The 21,842-nt window shown below is 37.0% G+C and overlaps 2 protein-coding genes across 3 annotated transcripts in view; both read right to left on the reverse strand.

Moving 5' to 3' along the window:
- Positions 1 to 6,077, reverse strand: part of agpat5 (1-acylglycerol-3-phosphate O-acyltransferase 5 (lysophosphatidic acid acyltransferase, epsilon)) — a 93,054-nt gene extending 86,977 nt beyond the window's left edge. Inside the window, exon 1 of the mRNA XM_082154527.1 lies at positions 5,206 to 6,077. Coding sequence (XP_082010653.1) covers positions 5,206 to 5,424 — 219 coding nt within the window. The 5' untranslated portion in view covers positions 5,425 to 6,077. The remainder of the gene's footprint in view (positions 1 to 5,205) is intronic.
- A 13,875-nt stretch (positions 6,078 to 19,952) lies between these two features.
- The window catches only part of mcph1 (microcephalin 1), a 101,728-nt gene continuing 99,838 nt past the window's right edge, over positions 19,953 to 21,842 (reverse strand). For both annotated transcript variants that reach the window (XR_014201713.1, XM_082154457.1), the window contains one exon: positions 19,953 to 20,335. Coding sequence is in view for 1 of the 2 variants with exons in the window: in XM_082154457.1 (XP_082010583.1) it covers positions 20,283 to 20,335 (53 nt within the window). In the remaining variant the exon portion in view is untranslated. The remainder of the gene's footprint in view (positions 20,336 to 21,842) is intronic.

Raw genomic sequence — 21,842 nt, forward strand, 5'->3', positions numbered from 1 at the left:
TGTGCGATATGACGATTTTTTATCGTGGACGATTAAAATGTCTCCACGATCTGCTTTTGAAGAAATATCGTAGTATCGCGCATTCTCAGTTGCTGTTCTGGCGCCTCTGTCCCAACATACTGCACAACGCGACGTATATTCAGATCAAATGTTAACGCAGCGGAACGGGACACTACAGTTCACAAAAGTTCATAATTTGCATGTGCTTTAATGCCTTGTCGGTTAAACATTTAATTCGCGTGCTGATGCGCTGTTCTAACATGTGCGTTTCTCAGCGCATAAGTTACATGTGAAGCTCACATGCAAAGCCTGTCTACCAGAGCCTGAATACTGGACTAAGTTATCTTTCGAGTCTTATTGTGCTAATACTGTCAAATACACACAAGGTTTACATAAACAAAGTCGGTGATGTCTAAAGTGAAAGCAAACTTGAGAAAATTGAGAGAAAATCTGCTTGTCAAATGCGTGTATAAAATGCAGCTCTTAAAGAGACAGTAGCAATAGTAAACACGCTGCCGTTTGTCCTTAAAGGGATAGTTCACCCAAAAATAAAAATGATCTCATTATTTACGCACTATAATGTTGTTCCAAGCCTGTATTAATTTCCTTCTAATATTGTTCTAATATTAATATTTTGAAGAATGTGGCTATACAAACAGTAGCTGGTCCCCATTGACTTCCATAGGAAAAAAATATACTATGGAAGTCACATTCTTCCAAATAACTTTTATTTTCAACAGAAGAAAGAAACTTATTCGAGTTTAAAACAACTTGAGAGAGTAAATTATGACAATTTGAATTTTTAGGAGAACTATCCCTTTATTGTTAAAACAACAAAATGCAAAGAGAAAATCACTCACTGCTCTTGACTGATAACTTTAATAGTAGCTTTAAGTAGCATTTATAATTTATACAGTGAAGTTTATGTTTTGTTTTATTTTCATATTTGTTCATTTAATTACTTTCATCAATGCTACTGTTAAATACACCTGTAGCTGAAAACAAAGCACTGTTTATTTAATTTGTATATTAAGTTGTGTGTGTAATGTGTATCTTTGATCTTAATATTTAATAACAAAGAAAATAATGACAAATATTTTTTTATCTTCGCCCGTCTGCCATTCTTTTTTATTTTATATTTTGTTACCTAAGGCTTTGTTTTTTAAAATATGGACATTAGTTTGGCTGTAATGCTCAGTCACAAAATAGTAAAACCAACATAAAAAAATAATCGTGATAAAATCGTTAATCGTGATTTTCCTGAAAAAAATCGTGATATGATATTTTTACCATATCGCCCACCCCTACTACAGTGGCTCAATCTTAAGTTTATAAAGCGACGAGAATACTTTTTGTGCGCAAAACCCCCCTAAAATAACGACTTTATTCCACTATTCATTTCCTTCTCTCTGGGCCTCGAGTTAGTTCACGTAGTGTAATAGCGTAGCGCTTCTGTGTTGTGCATCACACGCATCACACTCATGACCAGCGTCGGCCAATAGTGAGCCTACGTGTGATGTATAACACAGACGCGCTACGCAGTTATTCTACGTGAAAAAACTCGAGGCCCAGAGAGAAGGAAATGAATAGTGGAATAAAGTCGTTATTTTTGTTTTGTTTTTGCGCACAAAAAGTATTCTCGTCGCTTTATAAACTTAAGATTGAGCCACTGTAGTCACTTGGACTATATTAACGATGTCTTTAATGCATTTTCTGGGCCAGCAAGTTATAACGTCTTTAGAAGCCTATGGAGGAGTGAGACAGCTCTCAGATTTAATCAAAAATATCTTAATTTGTTTTCCGAAGATGAACGAAGGTCTTACGGGGTTGGAACAACATGAGGGTGAGTAATTATTGACAGAATTTTCATTTTTGGGTGAACCCTTTAACTGCACCTGTTTGAACTCGTTACCTGTATAAAAGACACCTGTCCACACGCACTCAATCAAACAGACTCCAACCTCTCCACAATGACCAAGACCAGAGAGCTGTGTAAGGACATCAGGGATAAAATTGTAGACCTGCACAAGGCTGGGATGGGCTACAGGACAATAGGCAAGCAGCTTGGTGAGAAGGCAACAACTGTTGGTGCAATTATTAGAAAATGGAATAAGTTCAAGATGACGGTCAATCTCCCTCGGTCTGGGGCACCATGCAAGATCGTACCTCGTGGGGCATCAATGATCATGAGGAAGGTGAGGGATCAGCCCAGAACTACACGGCAGGACCTGGTCAATGACCTGAAGAGAGCTGGGACCACAGTCTCAAAGAAAACCATTGGTAACACACTACGCCGTCATGGATTAAAATCCTGCAGTGCACGCAAGGTCCCCCTGCTCAAACCAGCGCATATCCAGGCCCGTCTGAAGTTTGCCAATGACCATCTGGATGATCCAGAGGAGGAATGGGAGAAGGTCATGTGGTCTGATGAGACAAAAATAGAGCTTTTTGGTCTAAACTCCACTCACCGTGTTTGGAGGAAGAAGAAGGATGAGTACAACCCCAAGAACACCATCCCAACCGTGAAGCATGGAGGTGGAAACATCATTCTTTGGGGATGCTTTTCTGCAAAGGGGACAGGACGACTGCACCGTATTGAGGGGAGGATGGATGGGGCCATGTATCGCGAGATCTTGGCCAACAACCTCCTTCCCTCAGTAAGAGCATTGAAGATGGGTCGTGGCTGGGTCTTCCAGCATGACAACGACCCGAAACACACAGCCAGGGCAACTAAGGTGTGGCTCCGTAAGAAGCATCTCAAGGTCCTGGAGTGGCCTAGCCAGTCTCCAGACCAGAACCCAATAGAAAATCTTTGGAGGGAGCTGAAAGTCCGTATTGCCGAGCGACAGCCCCGAAACCTGAAGGATCTGGAGAAGTTCTGTATCGAGGAGTGGGCCAAAATCCCTGCTGCATTGTGCGCAAACCTGGTCAAGAACTACAGGAAACGTATGATCTCTGTAATTGCAAACAAAGGTTTCTGTAGTACCAAATATTAAGTTCTGCTTTTCTGATGTATCAAATACTTATGTCATGCAATAAAATGCAAATTAATTACTTAAAAATAATACAATGTGATTTTCTGGATTTTTGTTTTAGAGTCTGTCACTCATAGTTGAAGGGTACCTACCTATGATAAAAATGACAGACTTCTACATGCTTTGTAAGTGGGAAAACCTGCAAAATCGGCAGTGTATCAAATACTTGTTCTCCCCACTGTATATATACACATGTACACATACATATATACATATATATATATATATACATAAAAATCAAGATTAATGGCACCCAAAATAAAAGTTTGTTTTAAGTGTGTGTACTGTGTATAATTATTTTGTACATATAAATACACACGCATACATGTATACATTTAAGATTTTTTTTTATTAATAAATAAAATATTTATATATAAATTATGTATAAATATATATAGTATATACACATGCAAATATTTCTTAAATATATACATGCATATGTGTGTATTTACATACAAAATAATTATACACAGTATATCATGTACATTTTTTATTTTGGATGGGATTAATCGTTGCCCAGGCCAGCACTAATATATATTTATAAATATAAATATATATACAAACACACACAAATATAGATACACACATACATGCATATATACACACATACATACATACATATATACACACACACACACACACACACACACACACACACACACACACACACACACACACACACACACAGTATCTCACAAAAGTGAGTAAACCCCTCACATTTCAGCAACAATTTTAGTATATCTTCTCAAGGGACAATATTATAGAAATGAAACTTGGATATATTTTAGAGTAGTCAATGTGCTTCTTGTATAGCAGTATAGATTTACTGTCCTTTGAAAATAACTCAACATACAGCCATTATTGTTAAAATAGCTGGCAACAAAAGTGAGTACACCCTAAGTGATAATAGCTATTCGTCGTTTAACCATGCAAAGCCACATGTCCTATTCATCATTTTCATGTTTTTGTCTGCTTGAATGGACCATACAAATTTGTGTATCTTGACAACTAGAGCAGTTCGAATTTGCTGCTTTGAGTAAAATTCTCTCATACTGACCACTGGATGTTCAACATGGCATCTCATGGCTAAGAACTCTCTAAGGATCTGAGAATTAGAATTGTTGCTCTCCACAAAGATGACCTCATATAAGATGATTGGTAACACCCTGAAACTGAGTTACAGTACAGGCCAGCATCATACAGAGGTTTTCCAAGACGGGTTCCACTTGGAACAGGCCTCACAAGGGTCAATCAAAGAAGTTGAGCCCTCGTGCTGTGAGTCAGGTGCAGAAGCTGGCTTCAAAAAACAGACGCATGAGTGCTGCCAGCATTGCTTTAGAGGCTGCGGAAGGTCAGCTTGTCAGTGCTCAGACCATACGCCGCACACTGCAACAAGTCGGTTTGCATGGCAGTCGTGGATTCCAACATGTACTGTGACATTCTGAAGCAAAACATGATGCCCTCCCTTCAGAAACTGGGCAGAACCCAGTTTAACGACCCCAAACGACCCCAAACACACCGCCAAGATAAAAACTGCCTTGCTGAGGAAGCTGAAGGTGAAGGTGATGGAGTAGCCAAGTATGTCTCCTATTGGGGCGTCCTCAAGCGGAAGATAGAGAACCGCCATGTGTCTAACATCCAGCAGCTCCGTGATGTTATTATGGAGTGGAAGCGGATCCCAGCAACAACCTGTGCAGCTCTGGTGAACTCCATGCCCAGGATGATTAAGGCAATGCTAGATAACAATGGTGCTCACACAAAATATTGACACTTTGGACATGTCACAGTTTTGACATGTCTACACTTAGTGTGTACTCACTTTTGTTGCCAACTATTTTAACAATAATGGCTGTATGTTGAGTTATTTTCAGAGGACAGTAAATCTATACTGCTATACAAACAGCACATTGACTACTCTAAAATATATCCAAGTTTAATATCTAGCCTATAGTATTGTCCCTTGAGAATATACTAAAATGGTAGCTGAAATGTGAGGGGTGTATTTACTATTGTGAGATATAGGCTACATACACATACATACATTTATATACCCTTTAATACGCATGTAACACAGGGGCCTATCACTTCTGAATCTAAAAACAACATAAGTTACATGTAAAGAACGAACTGAATGCAGATATACACAGTAAATACAAAAAGTTACACTAACCTCAACGCCCGTGTAATTTTCAAAGAAGAACAGGACCATACTCTGATACAATGAATATGCACGGTCATCCACAGTGTGATAGAGTCTGGCGGGCAGCACAGTGGCCAGAAGCCGCCAGATGCTCCAGGATAGCAGGTACGCCGGAGCGGTGCCCAGCATCACCGCCGCTGGGAGCCAGTACCGCAACGAATATGTGTGCACGACTACAGACAGCAGCATTTTGACTGGAAACCTCAAATGACTCAAGCGAATCTAATCTCTACACAGCTGAAACTCAAACTAACTCAGTAAATGACCCTGCCCAAAATGCATTGATCTTTTAGCCCAATGCAGTCGATTTCAATTAATGATTACGAAAAAACTGTGCTAATGATTTCGATCAAGCGGGGGGGGGGGGGGGGGGGGGGGTTTAAGTTTATAAACTTAATAAATAAATAAATGCGAAATTTGACATCTACTGGAAACTTCTTCCAGGTTTAATTTTTTTTTTTTAAATCCAAAACACTTCCTTAAGTGTTATTCTAGTCTTATAAGGCACAATTCATAAAGACATTAAGAAATAACATACAATAACTGTGCTTCTGCACTTTGCTGAAACTACACTCTGACTTTCCCTTTGCACTAACGTTACTCTTAAAAAAAAATGACTAGAAGTACATGCAATTCTTTACTTGCTAAAACCTACAGAGGACATACCAATGACAGAAAACCTAAGCTGATCTAAGCATGGAGAACACTTTTTACTTCTCCATTAATACCATAACAACATATAAACAAACGTAATGTCTTACAAATAAAACCAGCAACATTGCTCGCCCTCGAAAGTCACACTCGCCTTCCAGCTTCCATATTACATGACTGTTATCAGTCACATGCTTGTATCGTGCTCCCTGATTGGCTGACGAACGAGTTCCGGTGTGACGAGATTTTCGTTTTCCGTGGGCGGAGCATACTTGAATATTCACGAATTTCTAGACATTTAAGATTTCGACTCGAGAGTTTAGTTCACGCTAAATGTGTCTCGGTCTTAGCACGATTATTATCATAAAGGTAACTGGGCCATTCCTGGGATTCAGTCATATTTCAACTTGCATTTTTGTTTTTTTAAGCTACATATAATTCATTTTCTAAATACCCTACATCATTAGGTATATATAAAACCTTAGGCATTAAATACCTTTTATTGTTTTCATTAATTTTTTTCTGATTTAAACACATTTTATTCTCAACCCCATAACGGACAAAATGGAATTGGTTAAAAAATGATTTTACACAAAATTGGCTATGAAACAAACATCTATCTACTGCTCATGTGTCCCTCGTTACAATTTTACAACTACAAATGTAACATTTATGATAATTTTCAAATTTGTACTTAAGTTAAAAATAAACAAATTGTGTGTCTGTGGTCTCTTTATTTCATTTCCTGTTTGGAATGATGTTTTATTCGTTTTTTTGTTTTTGTTTTTTTTACATGAAATGAGATTTTAGTTCGATTTCTCATTTTTCTTTTGTGGTTTACAAATCGGTTTATGGGTTCGACATTTCATTCGCACATGTGGGCGGCGCTGAAACGCTCCTTTAATCTGACTGGTCAAACCGCTCAGCCTTCAGTACGGCCTTTTAATTCTGTCAGGCAGAATAAGAGTCAGTACGAGTGCAGCACTTTAATAAAATAATGTCTGAAACCACCACTCACTGTTAACTACGCATAATATGCTGCTGGTCACATAATTCGTGCTGCTGTGACTTGCAAGCGACCCCTTTAATGTGAGCTAAATGCTGACAGATTATTTTAGCATTGTATGATGTAGGCCTGTATATTGATAAATACAGTGCAAATAGTTCCATCTCTTTAGATGAGAGGGAAGTGAAAATAAAAATAAAAATTAGGCTGAACTGTACGATGATAATATGTTCGTAACATTTACCTCTCTTGTCTTTTATTTAGATCAAAAGGCATGTTGGTGTGTCGTGTGTGTGACACATAATTATGAAAATTGAATAGAATTAAAGTTTAAATTTATGAATGTAAGCATGTGCATTCTACTCAGTTCACATGAAAAGAAAGAGACTGAAAAGAGAGAAGCTAGAATCAGTGAACGTATACCTTAATACTGACAAAAATTAGTAGGGTTTGGGATAATTAAAATCCCTTTGGTTGAAGAGCATGGTATGCCTTAATTTTATTAGTTTTATTATAAAACTAATAAAATGTAATTACATATATTAATTGGTTGATATTTCTCTGAGGCATAATATGTTGGCTTGAGAAAGCCAGCATATATTTAAAGCTGTAACTTTCTTGGGTTAAAAATTATCCAAAAATTATTTTTTGAGCAAGTACATAGCCAGTGTTCAAAACTATCTGCCTTAGCTCGATTCAAAACGGTAAGCTTGTAATAATGTTTTTAATACCAGTTGTACTAGTGGAATTCCGCAGGAAATTTGAGCATGTCTTTGCGTCATTACATCACATCTGTACACATAAAGAAGGAGTCTCGGCTAGTATAGGCTATATTGCAGGTGAGGATGTTGGAGGTTGAGATTTATAGCCTTTTCTCACAGCACTTGATATAATTAAACTTATCAATTTGATGGCGGATCCAGAAAGGTTTAAACGACAATCACCAGTGTAAAATGCAAAAGACTTCGGACTTCGGAGTGGCTACAGAAAAAAAGAGACTGCACCCGGGCCCATGCGAAAACAAGGACAAATATTCAAAGGGCATTAAATGTAGTCACGCAATGCTGATGTTGTTAAAATTACTTTCCCAAAAAATCCAATTGACTTGCGTTATCTGAGCAAAGAAGGCCGTAATACTTAAACTGTCCACTAGAGCGGGTGACAGGATAAGAACTATTTTCAGTCTACTCTTTTTCTCTTTTTGCATCAGTTTTAATGACAAATAAATGCATGAATTTCATTCATAAATAGTCCATGTCTGTGTATGAGAACAAGCTTTACACTTCAAGCTGTACAACTAGGCCTACTTAAAACTTTCCATTCAGGCCTTTTGAACCCAATACTCTTAAAGTTTGCCACTGTAGTTTATTTTAATATATTGTTATACACACTGGTTTATGCATTTAATGTTTGTCCATCTGGAACTTTTATTTGTCATGAGCTTCTATATTTAAAGATTTACTAGGTGAAGATTTACTAGTTCAAAATAGATAGCCTAAAACATTGTGTGAATTGTTTCGATTGCCTGAGTCATGAGATAAAGGAGGATCTGCACGCTGCTCATTGGGTGATAACACATTGATTAAAATTAAGATATATTTTTTTACAAAATGAAGTTCACTTTAAAGGAAGGTTTTGTACAAAACAAAACTTAATGAAGTGGCCAAAATCATGTCTGACCCACTCCATGTCTCCCGACATATTGCTTTTAAGTTTTGAGTTTTGAGTTTTGAGTTTTACTCATGCTGTTCACTTTTTATAATCAACATAGATGAAATTTAAAATGAATATTATAGGCTAGTATTTAAACATAAATATAAATAAATAGGCTTCGACGCTTTCTTTAACCCTCTGGCCGACTAACGCGCCGGCGCATTCTGATGGATTTTTTCCGAAGTCATTAATAAACATTGCAAGATTTCTATGGATGAATACCAGTTGTTTGAAACGGCTTTGGCCGCTACAATGAACGAGTTAGACTTGGCTTTTTATCTAAAACAGGAACAGAAGACGGCGCTCGAATCGTTCCTTTGCAAGAAGGACGTTTTTGCTGTTTTGCCGACCGGATACGGTAAGAGTGTAATCTACCAGTTAGCTCCGCTGGTAGCTAAGCGTATGGGGTTTATTGTTGTGATTGGTCGTAGTGTTATATTACGTGCAGTGAGATTTTCAAATGCATACTTGGTGCCGCCCCTCGAGCTGGCCGAGCTTCATTAGTCGACGCCAGACCATTAATCTTTTAGATTTAGGTCTGGATTTCCAGGCTACCTAATTGCAATAATTCCAAAGAATGTAAAATAAATAAATAAAATGTTTAAATATATGCTGGCTTTCTCAAGCCAATAAAGAAAACTAAACCAATTTAGTAAAACTGTATTAGTTTTATAATAAAACTAATACAATTTTAAGGCATGCCGTGATCTTCAACCAAAGGGATTTTAATTAAGGCCTATCCCAAACCCTGCTAATTTTTGTCAGTATTATGTTACATTCAATGATGTTAGCTTCTCTCTTTTCTGTCTCTTTCTTTTCATGTTAACTTATAGGCTACACGCTTACATTCATAAATGTAAACTTTATTTATATTCAGTTTTCACAATTATTTATACATGTGTCACACACATTGATCTAAATAAAAGACGCGAGTGAATGTTACGGACATATTATCATGGTACAGTTCAGCCTATTATTGATTTTTATTTCCACTTCACTTTTATCCAAAGAGATGGAACTATTTGCACTGTATTTATCAATGGGACATAGGCCTACATCATACCATGGGCGTCGGAACCATTGTATATGGGTGGGACAAGACCCACCCACTTTTTAAGACCAGTGATATTATACCCACTCACTTTTACCATCTCTAATTCAGCGCATTTGTCTGTTCACTTTTCAGAGCGCCGTCAGTCAAATCCATTCCACTTGAGGAATTCCCTAATAAATTAAACTCCATTTCCGCTGAATCGCTACATTATATTTCTCAACGAGCCGCAACTGACGAAAGTAACCACCCGTTGAACCCTTCCAGTCAAATATTGCGTTGCAAAAATCAATAACAGCTTTAAGTTGTCATTGCTGGCAAATGACCATGGTATTAGCGGATAATCCACGGAGAGCTGTGCATTTAATGCACAACGTGGAGGCAAAGAACCGCCCGACGTGAAGTGGAGTTTAGTTTAATTAAAAGGCACCAGAATACATGAAATGGTATTTACTCCAGTAACATTTTTCTGGGGGAGGACCCACCCACTTTGTTTTTTCTTCCGACGCCCATGCATCATACAATGCTAAAATAATCTGTCAGCATTTAGCTCACATTAAAAGGTTCGCTAACAGCAAGTCACAGCAGCACGAATTATGTGACCAGCAACATATTTCTGCTTCAAATATTATGCGTAGTTAACAGTGAGTGGTGGTTTCAGACATTATTTTATTAAAGTGCTGCACTCGTACTGACTCTTATTCTGCCTGACAGAATTAAAAGGCCGTACTGAATGCGGAGCGGTTTGACCAGTCAGATTAAAGGAGCGTTTCAGCGCCGCCCACATGTGCGAATTAAATGTCGAACCCATAAACCGATTTGTAAACCACAAAAGAAAAATGAGAAATCGAACTAAAATCTCATTTCATGTTTAGAAAAAAAAAGAATAAAACGAGCTGTCTTTTCATTTCTCGTTATTCCATTCCAAACAGGAAATGAAATTATCAAAACGTACACGGACCTATCAGCAATAAATGCTTTAATTTGTAATTGTCTTCCCTATTTTTTCCAAAAATATTAATGTGACAATGTTGAGAATAGTGTCACGGGGTTGAAGACTTTTTTTTTCTCTTTCTTATATTTTGCCCTCCTTTCTGGATCAACATATCTGCTTGCACAGCACAGTCTTTCTGCTGCTAATGTGCTGCCATTTCTTATATATTTGGTTGTTGTTTTTTTTGAAAAAAAATTATTCATAAATGAAGTGAAAAACTCAACCCCATTTAAGAAATATACAGATGTGTGATGGGGTTGAGGTTTTTTTTTTTTGCACAAAATGGCCACTGCTCCTCTTGTAGTATAGGAAAGTAGACCATATATGGCAGCATTGAAATAAGTATAATGTATATACATATGGATTAAAATAAAATTTTGAAAAATAATACTTTTTCATCTTAATTTTTATGTGATGGGGTTGAGCTGTTAAGCTTGACAGTACCCTCCTTGACTATAATAGGCATAACAAATATTAATAAAATATACTACTTACCATCTTCTGCAACACTGTTAAAAAGACCTGAATGATGTCATTTCTGGTAAATTATGTCACATATGGGTGGAGTCTAAATTATTATAGGCGGAGAATAGTTGGCGTGATGAGGTTGAGTTCAAACTGAGGGACATGACTTTATAATCTGTTTTTATAAACTCTCTTGCATTTTTTTTTTAAATAAATTGTTCACAAGAAAGTAACACAAATAATTACTTTTTTGACACTGCACATTTAGTTAAATATTTAAATATAAGTACAAATTCAGTAAAGTGCCTCAGGGACATGACAAAATGCCCTAGAAATAAGACATTATTTTATGATAAAAATTTATAAATGCAATTTTTTTCTTTTTTTTATTCATTATAATGGACATAACAAAGGATTGTGAAAAGCTTTAAATATTTCATTTTGGTGAACCACCACTTTAAAAAGTCTGGGGGACTGAAATATTACCGAATCCCAGGAATGACCTTATAGTCCAGGCGTTTTAAGCCAAAATGGGGGTCAACTATGAACAAATTGCAACAGAATCAAACTCAACTGATTTTGTATCCAAGTTTGTTAACATGGACAAACGGTGCATAATCTAATTACAGATGTGCCAATTTGCATAAATACCACAACAGATCTAAACATTGGGTACAGCGTTTTTAACGCAGTTAAACGCAGTTTGTCTTCTGCATTCTACTCACCCTTGTCTCCTGTTCTTCCCTGAGACTCATCCCCCAGAAACAGTCCCACGGACCCAGCCCCAAACCCCATCTCTGCAATAATAATTAATAAAGGCTGTTTTAAAGTACTTCTTCCTGCCTCTATGTATTTATGCGCATGGGTAGCCTAAATGGGTTCCATTCAGACCTTAACATTTAGTCTTTTACTGTTATATGTCAACAAGATTCAACAAGACATTTTCTCCTGGCTGTACCCAATGTTTAGATCTGTTGTGGTATTTATGCAAATTAGCACATCTGTAATTAGATTATGCACCGTTTGTCCATGTTAACAAACAATTAAAAAAAACTTGTAATACATTTTTTGTTTGTCTTGATATAAGTAATCAACTCAGTAATTTTCATGGTGATATCTAAAGGTTAAATTTTTTACCCTATTCATGTGAGAAAAATAATGAATAGGCGTATGAATAGGATATATTTGGGTCTTTTTCTGAACTTTTCCCTAATGGAATTCTTCTGGGCTTTTTTTTTTTTCCTTACTCAGGACATATGGAGGATACAAAATCAGTTGAGTTTGATTCTGTTGCAATTTGTTCACCCTTTTTTCCTAAAACGCCTGGACTATTATTATAGTTTCAGTGCTGCAGTATATGATCTTTTCGTAGAAGCTTATAATACTTTCATTAGTATGCATGTAGTCCATAAATGAATGACAGGAATTCACTTCGTGCAATGTTAGGATGCATTGGTTTCAGGTTGTTGTGCTCTTCCTTTGTACATTGCTATGTTTTGAAACTGGGGCTTTTATTAGTTATTCTTTATTGTTCATCACTGCCTGTAACAACCAAAATAAACCTGTAATGTATTAATGGACTAATATATTTTAAAATAAATCCTGGTATTATTGTTCTTACATTTTTGATATTGTTATATTTTGATGATAGATTTACAGTTGAACAGAAATTTTAGAGAACAACATTTTCCTGAAATACAAATCTTTTGTAACATTATAAATGTCTTTTTTTATTTTTTATTTTAATTTTTTTTATTTAACGCATCCTTGTTGAATAAAAGTAGTAATTTCTTTTCTTTTTTTTTAACCCCGCTCGGGTCATTTTGACTTGGAACATTTTTTGGTCCAAGACCCCAGGACTTCTGTCGCACTTGAACCACGAATACACACACACACCAAAAAGAAAAAAAGAATGGATTCGAGGAGTTTTGTGCTCAAATGCTCACAATTCAAACCAAAAATGCTAAAACTTTACCAAAAATTATTTTATAATGTGTAACGTTACATGTATCTGAATGCATACTGAAGTGAACTGACTTTAGGAACCAGTGGAAACAGCTAATTTTCTCCATATAAGTGGTGGAAATGGGCAAAATTCCCTGGGCGGATTAAAAAAAAATCTAATAAAAAATAGAGGTCATCTGGCTTTAGATGACCTTTCAGATGTTTAAAAACCTTTATAATCTATAATAATTAAATTATATAAATTATTTATGTTTCATTTAACCCCCTGGGGTCGGCTATTGCAAATAATAAAAACAAAACGTTGTGTTTTTCCTAAAATAAAATATAAATAAACATGATGCGTTGTCCCGTCTCTCTCAAAGTGAAGTTCATTCTGAAATGCGACAGAAAATGATCTGTAACTCCGCGAATGCTTGTCACTGTGGCATGAAACATGTGTCTTTACAAAGCTTGAAGTCTCCATTTTTAAATGATGTAGACCATATAAAAAACAAATATTCTCTGTTTAAGTAATCCGTATGAAAGCAACGACATGTACAGTTTCTCCAGTCCGAGCTAATTAACTCTAATGTGACCACGTCCACGCGCGCAAGAACGATTGACATGCAAATGAACCACGTGCTGTTAACGGACTCATTACCTCAAAAACAAGTACCGTATTCCTGTTTTTCCTCGAGTTTGGAAGACTGTTTTTGCTCAATGTGCTGTGCAGTTTACCTTGGATTTACTTTGTTAGTGCATATTACTAGTCTTGTGGTGAACAATTAATCCGTGCAAGTTAATACACAGAAAAAAATTGTTTGCCGTGGTAATCTTTAATCAAAGTCTGAAAAGTTACTTCCGGTCTGGAATGGCGGTCCCTCTCTGATGACATAGGCTTGACGGCTTGGGTTGAAAAACGCTTAACCACTCCCCTCAAACCATAGTCTGCTATGAGCAGAGATGGAGAGGAGGAGCGCTAGAGTAAAACCCTGCCCTCTGTTCAATATTCCGTTTCACTGGGAAATACGTCACAACACTGGAGAAAAGTCGTTTGCAACTTCCGGTTCATGGGGACTTTAAGGTAAGATTATTTATTTACCTCAAGCGGTCGGTTTTGAAGTTCTGTTAGTAGTAAGAAAGACGCGCACTGATAGAGAAGCATTTCCATTGGCTGCAGTCTGCAGGCATTGGCCAATAACAAAAGACGACATAGCGCAGCCAATTTTACAGAATGCCATTGATAAATATCAATATCCCTCTAAGTTTTTATTATCATATATTGTGCTACGTTTACGTAGCTATTATATTGTAGATAAAATATAGTAACCGTTACAATGTCCACAAAAAAAATTATAATAAAAAAATATATATATATATAGCCTATTCACCTTATTTTCCATGACAACAAGGGTGACGCCAGAGAATGTCTAATAAGGCGAGAAGTTTGACTCTCAGTACACTTCCGGCTTCTGAACTGGTTGCAGTTCCACTCTGATTCCATATGAGGGCGCTCACAGGACGAGTGCAGAATGAATGGAGGTTTTCCGCTGATGGCGCTATAGCCATCAAAATCCACTTTTCTCAGGATATAATTTTTTGTTTAGTAATTTGAATGTTGTATTCGAAAGGAGATGCAAAGAAATTACACATTGCTGGGTTTTAGAGTCACTTATTTGCTTTAAAAAGTCTTTTAAAGTGTCAATGACGTCATACACATCGTACGACCAGAGATACTGCTTTACGGCAATCCTTCAGTCACTTTGGTGCTTTCGCGCTCTGCAATTTCTTTTCTCTCGAGGCATCGACAACACAGCTGACACAGGTAAATACACGTGCTAGACGAGTTTTTGTTTTGTTTGTTTTGTAATCAGTCCTTCACTGACCAATCAGTGTTCATTAGCAGAATGCTAGCGTGTTATGGGCAACAACAACTCAACCTGTAAGAAATCGAAAGGACATAAGTACTCGTTCATTCAACTTTCGACCTATAACCCATGTTGAACTTGCAAAACCTACAATCAAATCTGAGATTTCTCAACGGCAATCGGGTGAAAGAGACAAATTTAGCCGTCTAGCCCCATAGACTCCCATTCATTTTGCACTCATGGGCGATCGCCCCCAGTGGAACTCTGGTGGAACTACAACCAAAATTCAGTACAATAGGACTTAATAGGGAGTGGGCAGGCTCTCCGTAGACAGGCTCTGGTGATGCCATTACGCTCATTTTGTCATCTTACTTCCGGCGGAAGTCGGATGAAAAAATGCGGAAGCGCGACGTATTAAAAGTGGGCGGGGCGCCCGTCCCCCCGCGTCCCCCCCCCCCCCCCCCCCCATTTCCAGACCTGTATAAAGCCATCTAGTGGCTAGAGTCGGCAAAGACACCCGATGGAAGATATTTTGAGCTGAATTAAAAGGTTTATGAATGAAATTGGGAGTTATTTTGAATTTAAGTTGAAAGAATGTGAGGAATGTGCTTCAATTACTATATTTATTATTTATTGATCAAATCTAGTAATTTAAAGGTAAAAAAAAATATTATCAAAATGAAATAAAATAAGCTTTCTGGACAAAAAGAAAAAAGAAAAGTATAATTTTAGGGCTTCGGGTCATTTTGACCCATGAGGGAAGGATGAGAAAAATACCATTCCATACCCTTCAATGGTATTTTAAAACAAATGCATTTGTTACAGGTCCGGAGGTCCCGGACAGACTGTTAGCAGTTTCAAAACTTAGCAGTAAATGAGAGAGATACAAGAGTTAGTGGTTGCTTAAAATATCCTCTTTGTTGTCTTTTAATAAACATTGTACTTCAGAGTCATTAAGATACATTGAATCACAGTATTCATGAATACGTTGAAATAAATGATACAGATACTTAAATAACAATAAATTTAAGTAAATAAATAAATAAATAAATAAATCAAGATAAAAACCACACACTCTGTCAGTTTAAATCTACACTAAAAACACATCTCTCTTGACCTAGCATACACATAACACATTATAAACTTCTATAATTCAATGTTAGGCTGCATAGATTGGGTCAGCCGGAACCGGGAACACTTCCCATAAATCCTGATGTACTCGTTACATCATAAGAAGAATGGCATCTACGCTAATGTTAGTCTTTCTGCTTATTCCGAGGTTTACTGTAATCAGCTGGATCCGGGCCGTATCCAGATCAGATGGTGGACCTACGCCTAGACACGACCACAATGCATGATGTAGTCAGCCGAATGGGCTGTATCTAGATCAGATGGAGGACCTGCGCCTAGACACGACCACAACGCATCACTGAAGTGTCAGCAGAGGTTGTCAACTAGACTCTCCCCTGTAAGGCCTCATCAATACAACAGCCATCGGCACTGATGCTCAACAAATATATATACAATCAGAATATTATCCAGTTCCATCTGGTTGAAGATCGGAGTCATCACGCCAGTATGGAGACGGGTTTGTTGAGCATCAGTGCCGATGGCTGTTGTATTGCAGTGTGTGTTTGTTTGTTATATGTATCACTATATATATATATATATATATATATATATATGAACTACATTAATAACTTTTTAACAACAAAAATGAAACATCACTGAACTTAAGCTGGACTGTGACGCTATTTTCTTCTGGAAACAAACTTTGTTGCATTATTTTCCTGTTATCTCTGTAAAGCTGCTTTGAAACAATCTGTATTGTAAAAAGCACTATATAAATAAATATGACTTGACTTATGCTCTATTAACAACTGAAATTAGGATTTCTTCGATAATATCAGGTTAGTTTTTTATCGTATGATTTAAACATGCATTATAGCATTGAAAAACGTTCTACCTTTCGTAGGAAGGCGTATTCAAGTTTTATCTGATTTTATCAGAAACGGGTATAAAATGTTAATAAAACTCATGGGAAAAACATACAAGATCGATTACTGCTTAAGTTGCAATCGATTTCTTCCGCGTTGAATGAAGAAGCGATGGTGAATTTGAGGAGTTAGTTGACTCTGTTATGGTCGAGGAAGGTACACATGGCTCGATGTGTGTGGAGCCTGCCGGCATGGTCATATATAAATATGCATTTATACTCTGATACATATAACAAACACACACTGCATTGTACGAGAAGGTGATGTCCACCAAAGTGTGAGTCATTAAACAAGGAATATTTTGATAGGAGACACCGCCTACATGGGGCTACATTAGCAAGTAGTTATCAGGCATGCATAACACTATACAGTATAAAAAGAAAATATACAAACGGTAATAATACACAAAATGTACTGGGGAAATGCAAGTTCATTCATTAGACAGATCTGTCAATTAATTATGGAGATAATTCCATTTCTATGGGACTGCATGTCTGTTTCTTGTAGCCTGTACGGTTCTTTCATTGAGAACAATCAATGACCCAAGTGTCTTTGAAGTGTATGACTGGAGCAAAAGGGTGATAATTCACAGTGGGGCAACGAGACATCACAGAGTCTGCTTGGGTGAGGAGTTGTGAAGATTAACAATGGTGTGTTTGGTAACAGAGGTATACCCTTAATAAAAGCTGCATAAGAGCATGCCTGTTTATTGATCTTTATGACCAGTAATATTGAATGAATGTTTGCTGTGTAATCAAAATAGATAAACCATTTGTAACAATGATAACCATTGAATATCATCCAGGTATACAGTGACACATGGTCAAAGAGTTTTACAGAGAACAACAGTGTATGTTGTATGTTTATTACAAAAATATACCTTTCAAGCAATGTGGAAGCAAAATGACTAAACATAAAAAAACAACAACGTATACAACCATATTACAGCTGTCTACATGCCCTGCTCTCGGTAATTGAAGCTCTGAGACTGGCAAGAGCAGTTTCCAAATCCTCAGTTCTCATCCTGCTGGATCTGTCTGCTGCCTTTGACACAGTTAACCACCAGATCCTCCTGTCAAACCTAAATACGAAGGGCATCTCGGGGACTACACTCCAGTGGTTCAAAGTCTTACTTCTCAGGTAGGTCATTCAGGGTGTCGTGGAGGGGTGAGGTGTCTAAGACCCAGCATCTAGCTACTGGGGTGCCTCATGGCTCAGTGCTTGGACCACTTCTCCATCTACATGACATCACTAGGATCTATGATTCAGAAACACAACTCTACCTCTTATTACAGTCTGATGATCTGACGGTAGATACTCGCATCTCAGCCTGCCTGACAGATATTTCTGGCTGGATGAAGGACCACCACCTTCAACTAAACTTTGCGAAGACAGAGTTGCTTGTGGTCCCTGCCAACCCAACACTACACCTCAACTTCTCCATTCAGCTAGGTTCGTCATCCATAACTCCAAGGTCAGCCAGCCTGAGCCAGGAACCTTGGAGTTGTGATTGATGATCAGTTGAACTTTACAGACCACATTGCTAGAACTGCCCGGTCCAGCAGATTTGCGTAATACAACATCAGGAGGATCAGGCCCTTCCTATCAGAGCATGCTAACCAAGTCCTTGTCCAAGCACTTGTTCTATCCAGACTGGACTATTGTAATGCTCTCCTGACAGGTCTTCAAGCTTGCACTATAAAACCTCTCCGTCACTCCTCTCCTCACAAAATTGCACTGGTTGCCTGTTGCTGCTCGCATCAAATTCAAGTCACTGACTTTTGCCTACAGAACAACCACTGGTTTTGCTCCCTTTTACCTAAACTCATTACTTCAGACTTACGTGCCATCCGCTCGAAACTTGCAAGTGAACGCCGTATTGTGGTGCCATCTCAAAGAGGCACTAAATCTCTTTCTCAGACTTTTACCTTGACTGTTCCCTGCTGGTGGAATGATCTGCCCAACTCAACCAGAGCGGCTGAGTCTTTAGCCATTTTCAAGAAATGGCTGAAGACGCATCTTTTTCGGCAACACTTGATCCATTAATACTAACACTTTATCTTCTATTCTACATCTATTATCTTAAAAAAATTAAATAATAATAATAATAAAAAATAACTGCTTCTATTGTTCTCATTTCTAACTCTAGCTTTGGATAAAAGTGTCTGCTAAATGAATAAATGTAAAATCACATAATGTTTGTTTAATCGGTATTTCTTTTTATTAGTAACAAAAAAAAGATATATAATTCTTATTCACAGTAATTAAATATTAAACGAAAAGATTGCACAACTACTAATTGGGTGGCGATGTGCACAATTTAAATCACCGTCATTTATAGCGCTTTATACAATCATTTCAAAGCAGCTTTACAGTGATAACAGGAACATTTTGCATTTTGGCTGTTATTCAGCTGAAGTCGGTTCAGTGTTGATTCAGTTCCATTTTAAAGATAATCAATTATTGAATAATAGTACACAATAATAGCTGCAAGCAGCGTTGACGGGCCCAAGCCCTGGCGTCATTATTAACCTTATAATTAAATTTTAAAACTATGTTGTCAGTGCACTACAAAAAAACGGTTCTATGCCTTTATTTTTTCATAAAAACTGATAGAAACAGACCCAGGGATAGGCAACGCCTGGAGTGTCGCTGTCCTGCAGAGTTTAGCTCCAACCCTAATTAATCACATCTGAACAAGCTCATCAATGTCAATAAAATGAAACGTCATTGCAATAAGAATATTAGTGGATGTAGCGGCAAAATATAATTACCGTAAAGGACCCTGAGCGCTTGTGGTCGGAACTGCTCCTTTGTTTTAACACGCTACTCACTTTAATCTGTAGAAAAGGTAAAATTACGCAATTATGATCCTGTGTGGATGGACTGCCTAACACTGCTATACGCCATCTAAACAAACATTCTTTTCATGGCCAGGCGGGCAAAAAAAAAGAGAATTGTAACATCCTTACTGACAAGTCAGACAAGTATTTGACAGTCAACTTTTATATTATCAGACAAGAGACAGTCGAGTTTGTCAATTTTATTTTCAACAGTGCCTTGTACAACCATGGTACATTCAGGCGAACATGTACTCTTTACTCTCAACCACCTTTTACATTTATTGCAAGTATGTTTTCAGCTTTTACAGTCACAGTTTTATTAAATTGCTTGTTACAAATAAACACACAGTAACATAAGAAATCTAAATAATAAGACAGTAACACTGCACAACTTAAGTTGCCAAAAACACATAATACAATATAAATGTTTAATAATAGTAGCTACACAGATTACAAATAATAATAAAGTCACAGCCAATTTCTACAACTTCAGGAGTATCAAATTCCAGGGATCTTCATTCCAAGACATAATTTTTATATGGGAGTAGTATGAGATGGGTGACACTGTCTGAAAAGCATAAAAACATTAGTTATATAAAATATATAAGCTTGACTGATATCACTTTTTCATGTCTGATACCCTTATCTTGAGTATCTGCAGATAACGATACGTTTTTTCTTGTTTAATCACCTAACTACACACTACTGCTTTATATAAAAAGAGATAAACACACACATCTGGTAAAAACTTAATTTAAAAAACTGCAGTAAAACAGTAAAAACATTTGGAGATAATTTTAAGCAAAATGGTTGAAAGCCCATAAATACAATAATTTTTTATGTGACAATCGCTTATTACTTTTAACCAACATGTGGCACTGAAACCAAATTGATCTGGCATGGTCAGTCCAGTGACAATTACACGCATGCAGTTTGTTGTCAATATGTAATTATTTCCAGAGATACATCCTCAGATACAGTTTGCATACTGCGATCAAATTCGTTGATGCAGAGTACGAAAACGATTTTATTTATCAACACAAAATCCATAACTTTTCGCTGACATGGTCTGAAGATGATCTGACTCAAATTTGGTGAAAATCAGATAAACGTTCCAAAAGGAGTTAGAAGTTTTTTAAAGAAAAGAAAAACGGCGGATTGGAAGTTTGGCCGACTATGGCAAAATAGTTTTTTATATCTATGTTTAAAGATATAGCCTCATGTCCACTTTGGCATGCTCTTTTGTTTGGGAGTTATTCGAAAATGGTTTGACTAATCAACACACATTTTTGTGTCGGCATGGTCTGAAGACGATCTGGTTAAATTTTCATGAACATCGAACATATGGTCAAGGAGGAGTTCGAAAAAGTAGGTTTTTCAGAAAATTCAAAATGCGCATACATATAACAAAAGTTGAAACCATTTACTGATGCTCAAGAAGGCAACTCAATGCATATAAATACACTTTTGAACAGTATGTGTAAATTTTATTGTTTAAAGATCTTTTTTTTTTTCATTTAGTACTGCCCTTTAAAAGCTACTTAAGATAATTACAAGCTCTTAATATTGTAACAATGATTATTAATGTCGAGGGTAGGGCTGTGCAATTAATTGAATTTCGATTTCGGCTCCCAACGATCACCAAAATAGTACAATCGAGTAAAAACTATGCCATGTTCTGTTTTGCAAGAACACTCTTATTTTGTCCATTGTGTTCTGAATGACACGCGCACGCGCATTTCCGCCCCTCTCGAAGCCGTAAGCTCTCTCAGCCTGAATGTTTAAACTGATAAGACTTAAAGAAGTGAAAATGATCAACTTTAGTTATGATGCAATACTGGCCTGATTGTGCAAGTGACAATTCTGTCATGTCCCGACTCCTAAACGCGAGAGTGTAGTTTCGACGCTTGCTTTGTTCAACCCATTTTGAGAGACAGAGAGAGCAGCACCGCTGAACACTCACGCGGTTTGTGAAATTGCGTCTTTGCGAAAGTTTTAAAATGACAGATTTGATTTTATAATCTGTGTGGATTAATTTAGGCTACTCATACAATCTACTTCTAAAGTGAATCAAT

This window comes from Leuciscus leuciscus, assembly GCF_965113295.1.
Source record: "Leuciscus leuciscus genome assembly, chromosome: 22".
Lineage (NCBI taxonomy): Eukaryota > Metazoa > Chordata > Actinopteri > Cypriniformes > Leuciscidae > Leuciscus > Leuciscus leuciscus.